This window comes from Gymnodraco acuticeps, unplaced genomic scaffold (assembly GCF_902827175.1).
Source record: "Gymnodraco acuticeps unplaced genomic scaffold, fGymAcu1.1, whole genome shotgun sequence".
Taxonomy (NCBI): Eukaryota; Metazoa; Chordata; class Actinopteri; order Perciformes; family Bathydraconidae; genus Gymnodraco; species Gymnodraco acuticeps.
In genome coordinates this window covers 3,805,009-3,822,969 of record NW_022989748.1, presented here as the reverse complement: position 1 = coordinate 3,822,969, position 17,961 = coordinate 3,805,009, and the positions used below count along the sequence as shown (strand labels likewise).

General features: G+C 42.1%; 1 protein-coding gene across 1 annotated transcript in view; it reads right to left on the bottom strand.

The window, feature by feature from the left end:
- LOC117559180 (adhesion G protein-coupled receptor L3-like) overlaps positions 1-17,961 on the bottom strand; it is a 232,893-nt gene that overhangs the window by 140,545 nt on the left and 74,387 nt on the right. Inside the window, 1 exon segment of the mRNA XM_034235900.1 lies at positions 13,532-13,748. Within this exon segment, the coding sequence (XP_034091791.1) occupies positions 13,532-13,586 (55 nt within the window). The 5' untranslated portion in view covers positions 13,587-13,748.

Sequence of the window (17,961 nt, the reverse complement as noted above, 5' to 3'; positions counted from 1 at the left end):
GCAGGTGCAGAGCTGTGAGGCGTGATACAGTATCACAATGAGACAGGCTCGCACATCCAAAAATAAATCATTATTTGGGAAAGATGTTCCTGAGAAGCTTCAGTGGTTTTATATATTAGTTTAAGAATGCTGCCTCTTATGAAGCAAGCATATAAAGGTGATTACACACAACACAAAGTCGCCATGTTGCTGAACTGATTACGTGACGATACATGTGGTCAATTGTCTTAAAGTGTGGTGTTTTACTACATTTCCCATCATGCTTTATGTAACTGGTAGGAAGCCTTCTATGAGGGCATAAGATACACTTTAAGGTTGTAAGAAAGAAAAAAGGAAAGTCTGAAAAGTCATGTGTCCATTCTGGGTAGTTTTACCTCTTCACTCCACACAGCAAATAACTAAACCATTTTAGAAAGTCGAATCTCTGCACTTTGGAGAATAAGCTCATAACTCATTGCCATGTGCAATATGTCACATAGGTATGGTTCTAAAGGTTCTTGTGGGGAGCAGATTGTGTAAACAGGAAGTGAAATGTTGACACAGAGGTTGTTAGCTGGCCAATTTGGCTAAAGTGACTCTACATTAGCTATAAGCAGTTCTTGTTTGCACTGCAACTATGGTAAAACAAATGCATCTGCTAATTATTAAGCATGTTATCACTACAACATATCTATAGTGTACTTAATGTCCATTTTACTCATTTATAAGATGGGGGTTAAAACCAGACCTCCCAGTTGAAGGGTGGCCCCCGTGATATTCACAGTGACCCCAATAACAAAATACCCACCATTGTGTTACGCACATGCAGCTGAGAACATCTGCAGTGGGCTTATAAAAATGGCATTTTGTTTGATGCCGCTGCTCTCTGTGGAATGACATCGCTCACTCTGCCTCTCCAGTGTCAGCGCTGTCCTCGGCGCAGAGAAAGGACCGCATTATCACAGTGAAAAAAGATCTCCTTCCCCCCCACCTCCTCTTCCTCCCGCCACCAAATGAGGGGGCAGTGATCACGGAGTCAGTGTGTGTGTGTGTGTGTGTGTGTGTGTGTGTGTGTGTGTGTGTGTGTGTGTGTGTGTGTGTGTGTGTGTGTGTGTGTGTGTGTGAGTTTGCAGAGAGTGCACCGCTGGGGAATGTGCACCTGCAATTTTTCTCATTTGACACAGTTGGTCTTTTGTGGGTCGCAGGCACAGGGGGCTGTCTGTGGAAGTTATGGCTCCTGCCCTGCACCCCGGCCTCCCCCCCAAAACATATTCTCCATCTTAGTTTGGAATAATATGTCAAGAATTGGACTGGACAGAAGCAATGAACACACATCTCACCACTTGAGCACAATGAAATATAGACAAAGCTTCCTTATGAGCAGAAAAACAAAAACTATTTTAGATTTTCTTTTTTTTTATAAATCCTAAACATCCTAATCTGTTTAAATTGTCTACGGGCAATACATTTTTTTTTTTTAAATAAGTTGCTTTAGACCCTAAATAGATCCTAAAATAACAGCACATTTCTGATGAGAAACCAGAATAAAAAGAAAATGTTTTGTGAATCAAGATTTGCCGTTTTATAATCTGCAGTGTGTCTGCAATCCTTTAAGCCCCTGTCACACTGTCCCGAAATTGACTCCCGATGGACATACGAATATGGAATTGTGAATTTCGCATGAAGATGGCCCCGAACCACACACGAAGGCAACATTTACATTACATTTAAGACATACAACTGCAATGAAAGTACCAAAAACAATTGTGTTACAGTACTATGATACTGTACTGATATCTTCAGACTTTGTTCTTTACTTTATCCGTCGTTATATGTAGAAAATATTACGTTTTCTCCGTAATGTTGTTTCCATAACAACAACAACTTCCTGTCAACTGTCCTTCAAAATAATATATTATATCCTTTTTAGTTTCACAGAACACAAATTGGGTTATTTACATAATATATTTACATGATTTTGTTGTGCAATAAAACAACCCGATGGACACACGATAAAGGAAATGTTCAAATTCGGCTCTGATCGTAGCAACATCGGGCCATTCGTGAGGGCATCTTAAGCCATCGTATGACCGCCGGTGGAGTTTCTCAGGCTCCGGCAGCAACTTCGCGAGCGGTGGCAAAATCTTTGGCATGCCAACAAATGGCCGAAGGACCTTGCGAAGGTTCATTTTCGTGTTGAATTCGTGTGTCAATGTTGCCCTTCGTAAGGCCATCGTGAGGGCATCGTGTTATCATCGGTGCCATCGGGCATTCGTCCCGATCAGAGTGAGGGTGAATGCCCGATGATAACACGAAGATGACACGATTTGACAAGATGTCCTCACGAGTACCTTACGAAGTTGCCACTCACGAAGTTGCTGCCGGAGCCTGAGAAACTCCACCGGCGGTCATACGATGGCTTAAGATGCCCTCACGAATGGCCCGATGTTGCTACGATCACAGCCGAATTTGAACATTTCCTTTATCGTGTGTCAATTTCGGGACAGTGTGACAGGGCCTTTAAACACTGCAGGATTTTTAAATCACACTTTATTAAACTTGGATCTTATTTTTGTTTTTGTAAAGAAAAATGCCAACATTTTGCAAAAGAAGTCCAAAGGAGAAGTCAAAGGATCAAAGAGATTAACCAATCTTTTTTTAAAAGACAAAACAAACGTTTAAAATGTGTGACCAAAGATTGTTGACCTTCAATGCACAGTTATTCTTGTTGCTATGACTTTTTGGAGGGCAATGTCATCATAACGGAGTGTAATGATGGCAAAAACAAGACAAATACGAGTTGTAATAAACGGAATCATCCTTTAAGCAGAGGCAGAGGGGAGTAAACTTTAGGGAGTGTGTTTGGCGGGGTTATCAGTGATCCATGGCCTAAAGTGAGTCTCGATGCAGCACATCTGCAGCGAACAGACGGCAGACAATAAGGAAGATTTGTGTTGCAATGTGTGGGAAGGCTGGAGCGACGGGAGATAGAGGGAGGCAGTGCTGGAGCAGTACATAAAATACATAAACTACGGAGTATTTCCATCCTGTGTGAAGCACTGGAACTGTAAACTACTTGACCCTGGCATCCTTCCAAACACAGAGGAGCTTCCATTACTGCGCTATCCATTCCCCCTTTTATTTTAACCGGAGCACAATTAATAAGGAAATGGAACGGCTTCCCAAAGGAGGCTCCACAAAGGAAGCCTTCTTTTGTCAATGGCTGTATTGAATTCCCCTACAAGGCCACTGGGCCATATTGAAGGCCATCTCCAGTATCGCCCCCCCCCCCCCATTCCCCTCCTCCCACACAACCTCCGGCTCTCTTATCCTCAAGGTCTAATCTGTGTCACAGTATCATTTGATCCCCCCCACTCCATTTTGCTCCTAATGCAGACTTTACAATACTTCATATTGATTCGCTGAAACAGAATCACCAGTTACCCTGCATGCTTGGTTTATTCAATGACAGAGCGAAGGAAGAAAGAGCAGGGTCACACACAAACACACACTCGCACATAATTGGTTTTCGCTGAACTTTAGTTCAAGGCTATCAGATCTTTAATATTCTTTGTCTGTGTTTGCATACAATTTAGAAAATCAGCCTGATAGCGGCATAGGACAAAGAAAGAGAGACCTAAAGGAAGAGTAACTAATGAATCCTCTACCCCATTTATCTTTCAGTTATTCCTTTTGTTGGTCAAATAAAGGTGCTATCGCCCTACCTGTCCTCTGCCTCACCTGTATTCTCCTCAACAACAGCGACAAAGCCTCAGGCATTGAACAGCAGGAGACTATAATCAAGATTACCCACTATGTCCAAATGAAGCCACTTATTCAACTCTCATTGTACCGTTACAAAGTGTAGGGTCTGTTCTCTTGATCTGGAGTGTTGAGTTTTCACAGTGGCAGTGTGTTATATATGGAAATGCACGTCACTGTTTGCTGCTCTGGGGACATTTAGTGACACGTTACATAAACTGGAGTACGGAGCTTCCCTTGAAATGAGATCTGCATGTCTCAATGTCACCGAACAATGCCAAAACTAGCACACCTTAATCAATAGTCTCACAAATGTGAAAGACACAGAGACACAGCTAGATGTACCAATAGATAGCTAGCTAGATGCATAGATAGAGGTGTAATGATTACAAAGTCAGAGATTACATCAACAAACAACAGCCCTGATCTGGAGTCTGTGTGACATTCAGAAAAAAACGTTCTGCAATATTTTCTCCTAGAAATGCCACGTGTCTTTACGCACTGACGTGTTGCAATAGCATCCTTCGTAATCTTAGTTTAGCAGAAAGACTGGAAACAGCATGGGCATTAAAGCAATACAAAACTAAGTTGTTGATATTTTTAAGTCACCTTTCTTGTATACAAAATTGGAAAAATAATCATTCTAATTCTGGCAGCTGCCTCAAATTAAATAGATTCTGGCCACAGTGTATCACATATTTATCTGTTATCTAACATATATTGAGACCCCATCACCCAAACGCTTAAAAAAAAAGTCATTAGCAACATGTGGTTTATGAAAGGGAAGATGATAATCTGAATAATTAGCAAATATGAGTAAAGTCTGGCCTGAGGCAAGTATTATAATCATGTGCTGCTGCAGCAACAATTCATCTTGTGGGTGGGTAGGGGGGGGTGGCGACATCTTCTCTGCACTTCACTCACACTGTCATCAGCAGGAAACAGAGCTTATAAAGCAGAAGCATTAGTATATACAGCAGTTACATCTCTCACAGCCGAGTGTGGTAATATGTCGCAAAAATGTATGTAGGATTTATTCTACAGGCGAATAAAATGCATATAGATTTCACAGCAGGAAGGGAAAGTAATTAATTTCATGTATTGAGTAGAGCACAGGTCGCTGCGTTGTCTCTCTGTGTGGCGTCTGTTTGCCCTTCCTGCTCCTCACAGTCCGCCCACACCCCAAATTACTGCTGCTCGGCAGGGTGGGGAACCCTGTTGTACTCCACGCCCACAGCTCTGTGAGCCGGTCTGCAGGAACACTTTTATTTCTCTCTCTGCACTCTGCCAAACAGACACAAACATGCAGCGTGCACATTATGCAGCCTAATGTAAACTAACATCCACTACCACTTGACCCCGCTGTCAATATCCGTCCTCATTAAACACCATTCTGCCAGCCGCAAGTCCACTTTAAACGGCATCATTCAGCGCTTTCCAAATTATGCCTGTGCAGCGCGGCTGATTCATTTATTTAGAAGATATACACAGGTCGCGGATCGGACACCTATAAAACATGTTGAGGTATTTAACCCCACCCTGCCATTCTTAATGTTGCCGTCACTCATTCCTCCAGGGTTGCCAGTTCTGACAGCAATTTGGCAATATCAAGCAGTCGCTACCGATGCCACGGGCAGCAGAGGCCATTCTTTTATTCCTCGGATCAAGCAGGTATTGATTTTTCACTCATTATGGAAGAGCATAAAAAGAGAAGGAGATTTCTACGCGCCATGCCAAATGCCACACATACTGTTACAGAATACAAAGGAAAGAGGAATTTAAACCCCACCTTTTTACTTTAAAATCAAACATAACAATTCTGTTAAATTAACGTCCGACAAAAACTGCAGAAGAAAAACAAACACATTTGCATTCATAGAGGAATAAGCTGGCATCAAAATGGAGACCACCCTTAGGGAAGGTAGAAAAGAAAAGTCTTTTTTTGCAACGCTATTATCTATTTTCAGGAAGCCTTGTGTGGCTTATGGGAAACACATAATCCATTTCCAGGAAAAAACAAACAGTTAAAGCATTAAACCCAAGGCATTCTCAAGAATCTCATCAAAACCATTTTCAAAGCGATTTAACTTGTATGCGAAATTCAGGGAGCAAAATTATTTAAACTCTACATTTCGCCAGAAACAAATTGCTCTATCATTATAGGCAAGTTTATTTATATTTATATAGCAAGGCAAGTTTATTTATATAGCACTTTTCAACACAAGGCAATTCAAAGTGCTTTACAAAAAATGAAAGACATTAAGAAAATGGCATTTAAAATCAGTCATTAAAAAGAAAAGATAATAAAATAAACATTAAAAGAAAAAATACATGGATAAAAGTTACAGTGCAGTTTAAGATATGAATAGTTCAATTAAAAGCAGCGACAAAAAGAAAAGTCTTCAGCCTGGATTTAAAAGTAGTAAGAGTTGCAGCGGACCTGCAGGTTTCTGGGAGTTTGTTCCAGATATTTGGAGCATAATAACTGAACGCTGCTTTACCATGTTTAGTTCTGACTCTGGGGACAGAAAGCTGACCAGTCCCTGAAGACCTGAGAGATCTGGATGGTTCATAATTTAGCAGGAGGTCAGAAATGTATTTTGGGCCTAAACCATTCAGTGCTTTATAAACCAGCAGCAGTATTTTGAAATCTATTCTTTGACACACAGGAAGCCAGTGTAAAGACTTCAGAACAGGAGTGATGTGAACCACTTTCTTAGTGTTAGTGAGGACTCGAGCAGCAGCGTTCTGAATCAGCTGCAGCTTTCTAATAGATTTTTTAGTGAGACCTGTGAAGACACCATTGCAGTAGTCGAGTCTACTGAAGATAAAAGCATGGACAAGTTTTTCCAAATCCTGCTGTGACATTAGTCTTTTAATCCTAGATATATTCTTTAGGTGATAGTAGGCTGATTTAGTAACAGTTTTAATGTGACTGTTGAAACTCAGGTCAGAGTCCATGACTACACCTAGATTTCTGGCTTCATCTGTTGTTTTGAACATTGCAGACTGAAGCAATGTTCAAATATGTCCTTTTCTTGCAATACGCATAAGCAAAAGCCATTAGTCAAAGTTATGATCTTTATCTAATGTGGCTTTCAAAATGCATATTGTGTATAACACACCCCTGAGCCTGCACATAATGGCGCTACAAATAAATGATTGACATCCACTCTGAAGCCTTGATATGAGCACTTATTTTAAAACTTCAAGAGGCATATCCGTCATAACAACACAGCACAAGCCTCAGTGGGCTCTACAAAGAACTTTTTCCCGCTTTGAAATATGAGCTCAAATAAATCATTTGTTTAATTAAGCAAATTAGGCAAATCCAGGGATGCCTTGGCGGATGGAGCGAGCGCCCTGGCACAAGGAGATTAATTAAGTGGATCCGTACGGGAACAGGGAGGCTGACATTGGAGTTGAATGCCCTTGTTTGGTTAGATACAGCCAGCCTTAGCTTATTGGTGCTGATACGTGGACAGGACAGGAGTGTTTGTAAGGCGCATGTTGGCTAGCGTTCAACTTTGTGTAAGCTCTGCAAAGAGTCACAGGGCTGTATGAATCAAAGAAGGGCAAAGACAAGTGTTCGTTATTTCTACTCTTTTCAGAGAGTCACAAAAACTAAAGGAGACACATATTTTGGAAATATGCATCATGCAAACATCTGCCTCTGTGTCTCATCCATCCCTCATTATGTACCTGTCCCCCCCGGCGGGACCATTCCAGCCTCCACGCTTGATGTATGCACTGCATCACATCACATCTGACCGTGAAGAAATCACGCTTTTGTCTGCTGGATTGGTCTTCCGTCCGCCATCCATTATAGCCGCTATGTCTCCGATTCAACGGGGCGGCGTTAAGTGGAATGGATATAAAATCCTTCCTGGAGCATTTTACATGCAAAGAAACGCATGATTAATGTGCTGCTCAGGCATGGACACAGTGGTGGAGACAGTGCTTTTTCATTGTTATTCACCGCTTCCAAAAACAATGACAACGGTGCATTGTTGTTATTTTTCAAGCAGGTGACAATGTCTGTGATGGAACATTTTGTTAATCCTGCAAGACTTGGGAGCTCTATTTAAAGTCTGCATAAATATTCCTTATCTTCTTCAGAAAAGTGTTAAAAGTCAGATATGTAGATGTGTGTGGACATCCAAATGGGGATAAAAAGGGAACACCTGAGGCCTGTACGACGAAGCCGGTTCAACATAACCTGGATATGTTTGAGTTACCCGGTTTACCTAACCCAAAACAAACGCGCTCTCGTTAACTCAAGCCAGCTTTGCCCTATCTAGTTAGGTGCGCATTCACATAAAATGTGTGGTATTTGGAGCATTCGACCAATCACAAACATGGAGAAGCGTACTGACAGCGCAGCGCGTCATACTTCCTGAATGAAAAGTCAACTATAATATTAGACACATATTAAGACGTTAAACTTTAAACATCCATGACTTAAAAACTTTATCCAGGATAAAAGCCACATAGCTGCACCTGCAAGGTGAATACAGCTGGTAAAAGTGTTTGAATGCGTACATTAACAGGTTTATGATATCACTGCCCCGTCTAAGACACGAGTGGATCTGACTTTAATTACATTTGACTCGAGTGTTTCGTCAACTTAATGTGTTGCTTAAAGAGCCTGTGACACGAGTTTCCCCCATCATCCAAACCCATCAATTTGAGTAAATATTGTCCCCTTGAAAACCGTTACTGAACTGATTTTGGATATTTGTACTTTGATAACCATTAATCTGCCCTTCAATGTTGACCATTTTCTGGATCTTCTCGGGGATTCTTCAAGTCCCGCAAAATGATGTGTGACGTCATTGCGGGCACAGCGCTCCAGCTGCACCGTTCAGGATCCCAGCATCTGCATGTAAACACACGATGGCGAACACAGCAGCAAGCTCAGACAGCGATGACAGTTTCATTTTGAACGTGTCTGAGAGCTCATATGAGGCTGAAGGATCGCTTTATGTTGTATCTGTTAGAAGTTTAGGAATTAGGTGCGTCAATATGGGCGATCATACGGTCATGTAGCCAGTGGTGGACTGGGACTAAAAATCATCCCGGGACTCTCGACCGGCCCACTTCGGTACCGCTAGTAAATTGTCAACGGGGGGAGTGGGGATGTGCTAGTGACTTATCCAACCGGCCCACTTCGGTACCGGCCCATCGGGATTCGTCCCGATGGCCAGTCCGCCACTGCACCCAGCCCAGCCCACGTAAACTGTCAACGGGGGGAGCCTCGCTGCGGGGGAACGGTGGACCTGGGCCCTTTCTCATTTCATCAAATCCCCCTCCTCGACTCCTCGGTCCTCCGGTAGTGACCCGGAAATGAATTTCAGCGCGCCATGTTGAAGGACATCTCATTTCTCTAAATGCACTTCGAGGACCGAGGACCGAGGACCGAGCATCGAGCATCGAGCATCGAGGAGGCTCTCTGGAGGAGCTCTAACCGAGGATACACTGATGGGTCCTCCACGGCTCCTTCGTGGATGCATTTCCGGGAACAGAGATGTTTCAAAGAGTCGTGACGCACGGCCGGGGATATTATTTTATTAACTGCTTTCATCACGACGCGATGTTTACAGTGAGAACAGCTGTGAGGTCCGTGCAGAAAGCAGAGCAGTGTGTAAAATATATATCACTCAGTATAACAGGCGTACTCTCTTTATTTGCTTTAGTTTAGTAGATATCTACAAACAAAGAGTCGATATTTTTCTAAAACCATTTAGTGCTTCACATAATAAAATACACAACGGCTGTAGCCTGTTTTAGGAACTGTATGTCCGTGTGTGTGGTGTAGGTGTGTGTGGTACAGTGTGTGCGTAGATGCAGCGGACAGACAGGTCTCAGTTGGTTTGGTGTCCTCTGCTTACTTTTAATACTTGTAAATAAAACTTTTGGCCCGTAATTTATTTTCCTCATTGTAGCGACCAGAGGGGGGGGGGGGGGGGGGGGGGGAGGATATATCCAGTCTCTGATAGTGTTACGTTACGATGAGAGTGCTCTGTTTGATTCTGAAATTGTATATATTTATATAAATATATACATATATGTGTGTGTGTGTGTGTGTGTGTGTACGCATCTGTAGCCTGTTATTGTCTCATTATACCGCACTGTGAATGAATTAAAAGTAAATATATAAGTCGTCATGAACACATCTGTCCATCAGACAGAGGGCTGCTGTGCCTCCTGTCATCATTAATGGACGTCTCTTTCAAATGACCGCTCACAGGAGAGGAGTTCTCATTCTCAAAAAACCACACGTTTAATCCATGTTGGTGTACTACAACTACAAAAAGCATCGGTTTGTTTTCTCATCAGGAAATGCAGACCGGCTCAAACAAACGATTTTTAAATCATCATCCTCACGATCATTTATGTTTATGTTTGCCGAATTGACATGAAAGCACTGACGAATATGAATATACTGTAGTCAACTTCATTACAACGTTATTAACGTGCCTAAACTCAGTAATTCACCATTTCTACGCATGACAACACACTTTGTCCGTGTTTGGCTCACTCGCCGCACAGTGAAGCGTTCCCGCATTGACGTCACTTCCGGCTTCCCCCAAAACTTCAAAATGAGTCGAAGGAATTTTCCCGCGATGTTCGAAATTATTGATATTTATCGGAACGGTATCGCACCTTCTTTTTTAAACTGACGGTTCAAGATGACTAGTAGCCCAATATTTCATTGCACAACAGTTGTTGGGATGCTGTCACAGGCTCTTTAAAATAATACTTCTGCATACAGTATGTGACAATGTAAGTGTTGCACGGCCAGATACGGCTCAAGAAGCTGACTTCTTGAACTGACTGTATATATGATACATTATGATGTGATATGAATGATAATGGGACACATCGACGTCTGCACTCACAGTGCCGCGGACTGTATGTAATGTTACTTTGATCCGGTTACTTATGTTGTGGCAGATATTTAAGTAGGCTTTCTTAACGCTAATGTTATAATAGTCAGATTGCTCTGAAGATGGGAGGTACTCTATACATTTTCACATTCACAGTCGGTGATTTTTGCCGGCCGTCTTTCCTGCAACGGCAGTTTTTCTGTATTTCCTTTCTCCTGTAATATGACTTGATCGCTTTAAACTCCGCACACTGAGCTCTGATTGGTCAGCAGGCGGTGCTTTCACTGAGTTGAGCTCTGCAACCTAACCTGCTCCTGGGCAGGTTAGCCGCTCAGCATAAGTTACCATGGAGATCTAGCCCGCTAAGAAGTGAACCAGCGTCGTAGGACCGGAAACCCAGAGTTTTCCCTGAAGTTAGCCGGCTAAGCGAAAATCCGGCTTCGTCGTACAGGCCGTATATACAGTAGAGGACGTATATGCATGTTTTTTCTGGATGCTTTCGTACTCATCCCATGTGAAACCTGGTATGTGAGTGAAAGAAAGTCCCTTTATTTGATTCCATTCTCTTATGCACATGTGTGTGCATGCCTGTACAAAGACAAAAGGGACTGCAGTTCCAGAAGTAGGGCAGCATCCCCTGGAGATCACATCTCTAACACTCTCAGGGAGTAACGTGCACAATGACATGGCAGTGAATATTCCCCCGCTGCACAACAATACACTGGCAACATCTGGACGTGGCTGCTAATAGCATCGAGTTTGGTCGGGTGTTAAATGCCGTATATTTGTTAATTATTTACTTTGGAAGAAACACTTCATCTGGTGCTCCAACAAGCCCAACATAATCAAATGATCTTCAGGCCGGCCGTTATCAACCTGTGGGTTCGAGAGATCATTTGTTGGGGTCGCCAGATGGTTGTGCAGAGATTTAGATTTTAGATTGCAGAATGGTTGACTTATTATGCATTTCTTAGAGTTTGTTAAGGACAAAGTGCTGCTGTAGGGCATTAGTTAAGGCTCCAGAAACAATAGCTCCTACAGTCCATGGTGTCAGATGCATGTCACCTCTTCCTCTGGGACCAATGCGTGATTGATTGCTGTGGTATGAGCAACAAAGCAGCATGATTGATTTAAAGGAGTGTGCAGGTGTTTTTGAAGGTTTCAGTCCATTTATGACAAATCATGCATGCATTGCTGCTTTCCCAATGGCTCACACAGCTTGGAGATTGATGGATGATTTTCCATAGTATTTCATACCATACTGACATAAAGGAAAAGCAGCCTGGAAGGTAAGAGCGCTGGTATGCTTGGACAAAGGTATTAATGTTAGGTAGATTAGATTATGGTAAATGAGCTCAAATAAAAAGCGTACTTCTGGTAAATAAACTGTCTGTCACAGAGAGTCTACAGCGCACACGTTTCAGACGCATTTCTCAGACGTCCGTCTCGTTTAAACCTCCGCACATCCATCCACCATGACACCTTCCTATTGGCTGAGATACTTAGTGTTCATCCATCCAACACACCATCCACTAGGTTAAACACTTATTTTGTTCCCGATGGTGTTTGGGGAAAATGGATTTCTAGTAATAAGACAGTGTCCGCCTCTTTAGAAAAAATCAAGCAAAATGTCAATAGGTCAAAACCGTGAATGCACAAACCACATCATCTTCCCTGAGGTACTGAACGTTTCTGTGCTTATATTTACATGAAATTGCAAATACTGCCATCATATGTAATGTTAGCATTAGAACCCAGGGATATTGCTAAAAAACCTGCTATCCTGATGTAGATATGCAGTTTAGTCTTTATGAAATAACCACTGTATGTGTATAATCCTATGTGAGATAAATACTAAATCCTCCAGGGTGCTGTGACTTCAGAAAGGTAAATATTTGTTTGCTTTCTCGCAAAAGCTGCAAACAAACACAAAGTGGGTAACCATTGACCAAAATGAATTTGTATTTCTGTTTAAAACTGCAGCATTTTATCCTCATTCTCTCTCTATTCTCTTGTTTGCCTGACTTGCACTCAATCAACCTCTCAAATCAATATGTCTAAACAGAGATTCTAGCATAGCATTGTCCGCTGACGTCTTCCTGTTGAGCATTAAAGACAAACTAAGAATACTTAGAAAGCAGCTTTCATTGGCCTCGGCCCTGGGCAGATATCGCAGCACAAAAACTATTCAATTAGCTTCAAATCTCTCAGTAATGCTTTTAACCATATCAAATTAACATTGTTATGGGCGAATGCCTCCATTTAAATCCTACTTGAATGTAACAAACAGCCTTATTCACACACACACAAAACTTCACACACCCTCAAACCCTCAACCACCACCGCTGATTTCTTTGAATTTAAATGAATTGAAATGACTTCATTTAGTTTGCCTCTGAAACAATCCGCACAAGGCCAAAGGGAAACGCTGCGAAACTACGCCGCTTTCCGTTTAAGCGAGATGTGGGAAAAGAGAGTCCTTGCAACTTAATCTTTAGATCTTAATGCGTGAAATGATAAAAGCTTGTTTTTGCTATACGAAACATGCAGCACAAAGCCAAAGCTGTGTTAATGATTCTTTGAAAGTAATTTCAGTTAATTTCCTATCGCCAAGAGAGCAAGAGACTGAGACGGGAGAAAGAGGGACAGATCTAAAAATAGACAGAGAATCATAGATAGGAATGCAAATAAGAAAAACTTTCAGGGAATTTAATGAGTGAAACTGCTAATTAGCGAGAGGAGAGATAGATGCAGAATATGAGGCTTTTATCGTAGTTATCCGACAGAATGTGTCTCTTAAAATAGCAAAAGGGTGATATTGTGGTACAGCCTGAAAATGGAAGAGGTGTGTTTGTGCCCACATCTGCTCCACACACACATCTCAAACAGGAAACACTCACCGAGAGCGGCTGGTGCAAAGAGGCTGGCGAGGACGAGCAGGCGTGCGGTCCACATGGCCTCCTCCTCTTACCGCCCGCTGCTCCAGGTCCCAGTAGAGTTCAGTGTTTAGCTCGCAGACGGACAAATCGGTGCTTCCTTTGCGGCAGGGCTCCCTCCACTGCGCCACGCTTCCCACAGAAAACCAAGAGTCCCGTTACTCCAGATGCCGTCCAAAATCTGCCATAACACACAGAAGAAAATACATGTTAGCTGAATTCAAACGAATGAGTGATTTGCTCTTTTGCAGTAAGAAACACAACAGATGGATGCACCGTGGCTTCATCATCTTGTGGCTCCAAGTTGTCATCGAGTGACACGCTGCAGTCAGCTGAACTCATACCGGGTGTGATCAACAAAACACGACACACAAAATGTATTTTAGGATAATCTGCTGTTGTTTGCTCATCAATGTGTTACCAGTTCATCCCCCCCGCAGAGAGAGGAGGTGTAAGCCACGTTGCTTTGGGCGTAAGAAGTATACATCTTTGCATATGTGCTCCTGATGGTTATTGACATAAGTAACGCGGCTGTGTTTTCCCTCTCCTGTGGGCAGCAGGCAGAACTTCACAGCTTGACTTGTTGCACCTGTGAATTTATTTGCGAGGCATAAGAAAACACTATACTGTGCGCGCAGGCTTTGCTCCAAAAAAAACAAAAAAAACACCAAGCAGATCCTCTCCGAAGAGCAGAATGAGACGGAGCCACCTTCGACCTCCTCTCAGAACATGGGAGTGCCGTCACCAGCGAACTCCTGACACCGGATGAAGTCATCGCCATGAGCTTCTTAACATAACATGAACGTCAAATGTGATTCACACGGTGTGACTTCAGTGAGATCGACACTTGGGATGTGTTTATTTTCGCAAAATGCTGCGAAGAGAAGCACACATCCTATAAGTGAACACACGGTTAGATTTGTTTGTGATGAGATTTTCAGGATTATCCACATTAAACCCAGACTAAGTCAGATTTAATGATTAACCACAACCTCTTTATCAATCATGATCTACTGCAGAAATATAATCTCTGCAACATGATGCAAGCCAACACATGATCATGCCTTACTGCGTTTAATATCCCAGGATGTAATTCCACTGGTAATAAAAGGTCAAAACGTGAGCACGGCATCAAAGGACAGGACACTAGAGAAGCTGACTGACGGGAACATCTCAAATTATACCAACATTACATTTTAAAACATCTCTATCAGACATTCAACGTCCATCCCAGCATGATCCGTCTCAAAATCTAGCTCGTAATACCCATTCAAATATCCCAGATTAGAGCAATCCGTTCTTTTAAGCTGATATTAATGGGTTTAAGAGAAAGCCTATCTGCAGAAACAGAACATTTGGGCAATATTAAGAGGTTAAAAGTCGGCATCCTCATCAGCAAAGTCTTGGCAGAGTCGCGTCAGAAGAATGTGCTGTGCTGCTGGCTTATTTTCCTGTTTATATGCATGGATGATGAAAGGTGTTTTTAAGACGTTAAAATAGCGACGTCAGAGAGTGCGTTTGATCAAAGTAATATCCTCGTGAGGAAACAGCGCTTTTAATAAAAGACTCTGACAGCTGCAGGAGCACTAAATTAAATATGACAGCAAATCAAGACGCTGTGACTCCCTTGATGAAAATAATACATTATTGCAGGCGTAATCACATTTAAACTCACTGTCCAAGCAGCAAATTAGACTAGAAGTTTACTCCGTAGGACAACTGGAGCTGTAGAATAACAAGGAGGCACAGGTACATGTCGGAAACATATCAGACATGGCAATATGTCACTTGTTTTTGGCATGATGGTTGCAGATTTGCACCTAGAGTGTCAAAAGTATGCAGGGGGCAAGAGAAGGAAATACAGAATGAAGACAATGAGAGTGTGTCTCACCGTGTGAATTCCATATCTCACAGCACAATGGATAAAGCGGCGACTACTTGCACAGGTGTTACTTATCACATCAAATGTAAAAACACTTCACTATCACAGTCGTTAATTTGCTCTGAAAACGTGTGGGCTGAGGTACAGGAACTGCTAGCGAGCGCCAAGCGGAGTATCCTAAAAATACATATTTATGAGAAGGGCTTGGACCCAGTTCAATGCAAAAAGAAAGAGAAAGAGACGAGCGAAAACTAAAAAGACGGAGCGGTAGTCCGGCATTTGCCAACTGGTCTTGTATTCCAGAAGGAGCGTCGTGGTGCTGACGCTTCAAGGGTACTGCCTCTGAGGGGGATTTAGGATAACTCCCTCAGATAACTTGGCCAACATTTAGCTTCTGTTCTACACACATCAAGGAGACTTCTTCATTACAGTCTCGAGAAACTTCTCCTAATCACTCATGTTGTTGTTGTTCTTGTGTGCCAGAGGGGCCAGATGAAACTTGACAGGTCTAATTAATTGACTTTTCTGTCTAGTCAAAGTCAAATGGAGCTGGGTGACATAATACCAGCAATGGTTGATAAGGGGAAATATGTTGTCTCGCAGCAATCATGTGACATGGAGAAAAAGACCAGAGCGTTAAGGGATATGAAACATTTTAACTTCATTCAAGCTCCTAAATTAAAGCTGCGTTCGAGGGGCCTGGGAGTAATCGAGACTAAATATGTCAAGGAAAACACACTGTGTTTTTTTTCTTTATTCATTATTCATGCGTCAATGACAATATCATCTATCAGGAGAGGTGTTTCAGCATTAAAGGATGTTGGGCTTCACTGATGTACTACTCACCACCTCCAGCATCTTTACTTGGATAACGCTCCTCGCATGAAGTGAGAGTCAAATGTGTGATGCTGCAATTAGGTGAGATATGTGACCGTGCTTTAACAATGACAACACCTGTAGGGAACAAACACTCCTCTGCAAGGCTGCAAGAGGGAAACCAAATACATGTTTTACAAAAGCTGTTATTGCCCTGGCATTTGGTGCAATGTAAACTGGGTTATTTCAGATATTCAGGCTTTTCTTTCTGCAAGAGGGTTAGCCCCAAGTCAATTATAGTACCCCAATTGTTTTACATGCTTTTTACATCAACTTTTCATATTTAAATACACAACTACTGGTTTGCATATGAGTCACTGTCTAGTCTCCACTGTGATTGCTCTAAAAGAAAATCATAGCATTTCTGAAAATGCATTAAGATCTTTTGAAAGAATTAAAGGTCATCAAACATATGTGGATAATTATTGTTCTTTTAAACTATTTTCTATCAAAATGTCAACTATAAAGCATGAATCTAAATGCCTTTCCCATTTACTCATGTTACGGTTTACAGACATTTACAATACATCTAGTGTAGTGGAAAGTGACTTTGCCTACAGCAGGGAGTTCATTACCTGTGAAATGAAGAAGAAAAAGCAGTTCTGCTCATTGATTTGGGTTATGCACAACCACAGATATTACCTGTAGCTAAGACACCATATGCATATCTTATTTCACTTTTAAAAACTACTTTAAAATAAAATCGCATAAAACAAAAACAGTAGTAAAACAAGGGAAGGCAACGGAGGTAGAAAGAATCATGAATCAATTAATTTGTGTTGCTATTTTTCTGTATGAATGATTTTCATTATTTATTTTATAAGCATTTTTAAGATAAACCTGAGAAATATCTGAAGGATACTGTGTCGCAGGCCTCTCATCTCTTCCCCCTGGCATTAGATTAGATATGATAACATGACGGAGAGATGTCCATCACTCTGAAGCACCTCAGCGCCTGCAGACATGTCTCCATTCGACACTTTCCTGACCCGAGGAAACCAAAGATTTTCATTAAATCCGATGCATTCGATGCTTCTGCCGAAATTGGATCCTGCGTGTTATCTGACGGGGACATACTAAGCACCATGTTCCTCGTCATGCCTCTTGAAGCCCCCCCAACAAGTTACACTATGTTAATGAATCAGGTTAAGAGGCATGTCCTCAGATTTCATGTCCGGATTCTTATCCCAGCAGCAGGGAAGGGTAATTTTTATGAGACAGGCAGTGTGTTCATGCAAATGGAGTGTCTGGGATCAAATGAATATTAATCACGCACACTGTCTGCATACAGTGTGATTGATGAGCACTCACTCGGAAATCTGAGGAGATGATTAAAATCGAGACGAACCTTTCCTTTCTAGAGTTAAAGATTCTTTGTTTTCCACTTGGTTGGGCCACCTTGCTGAAATTGAGCGGTCAGTGTTATAACTCTAAAACAAAGCAGAAATGTCACAATCATGCTTTCTAATGCGAGCTGAAAGGTGTGAAGGTAAATGGAGATGGCTCTTTTTAAGAACATCCCTGGAGCTACACAACATGAGCAGCAAGCGTTCACTCCACAATTTCCACCAGAGACCCCGACACAGCGAGCCAGTGACAGGCAGATAATAGCACTAACTTTAGCCGCACAGTGTCT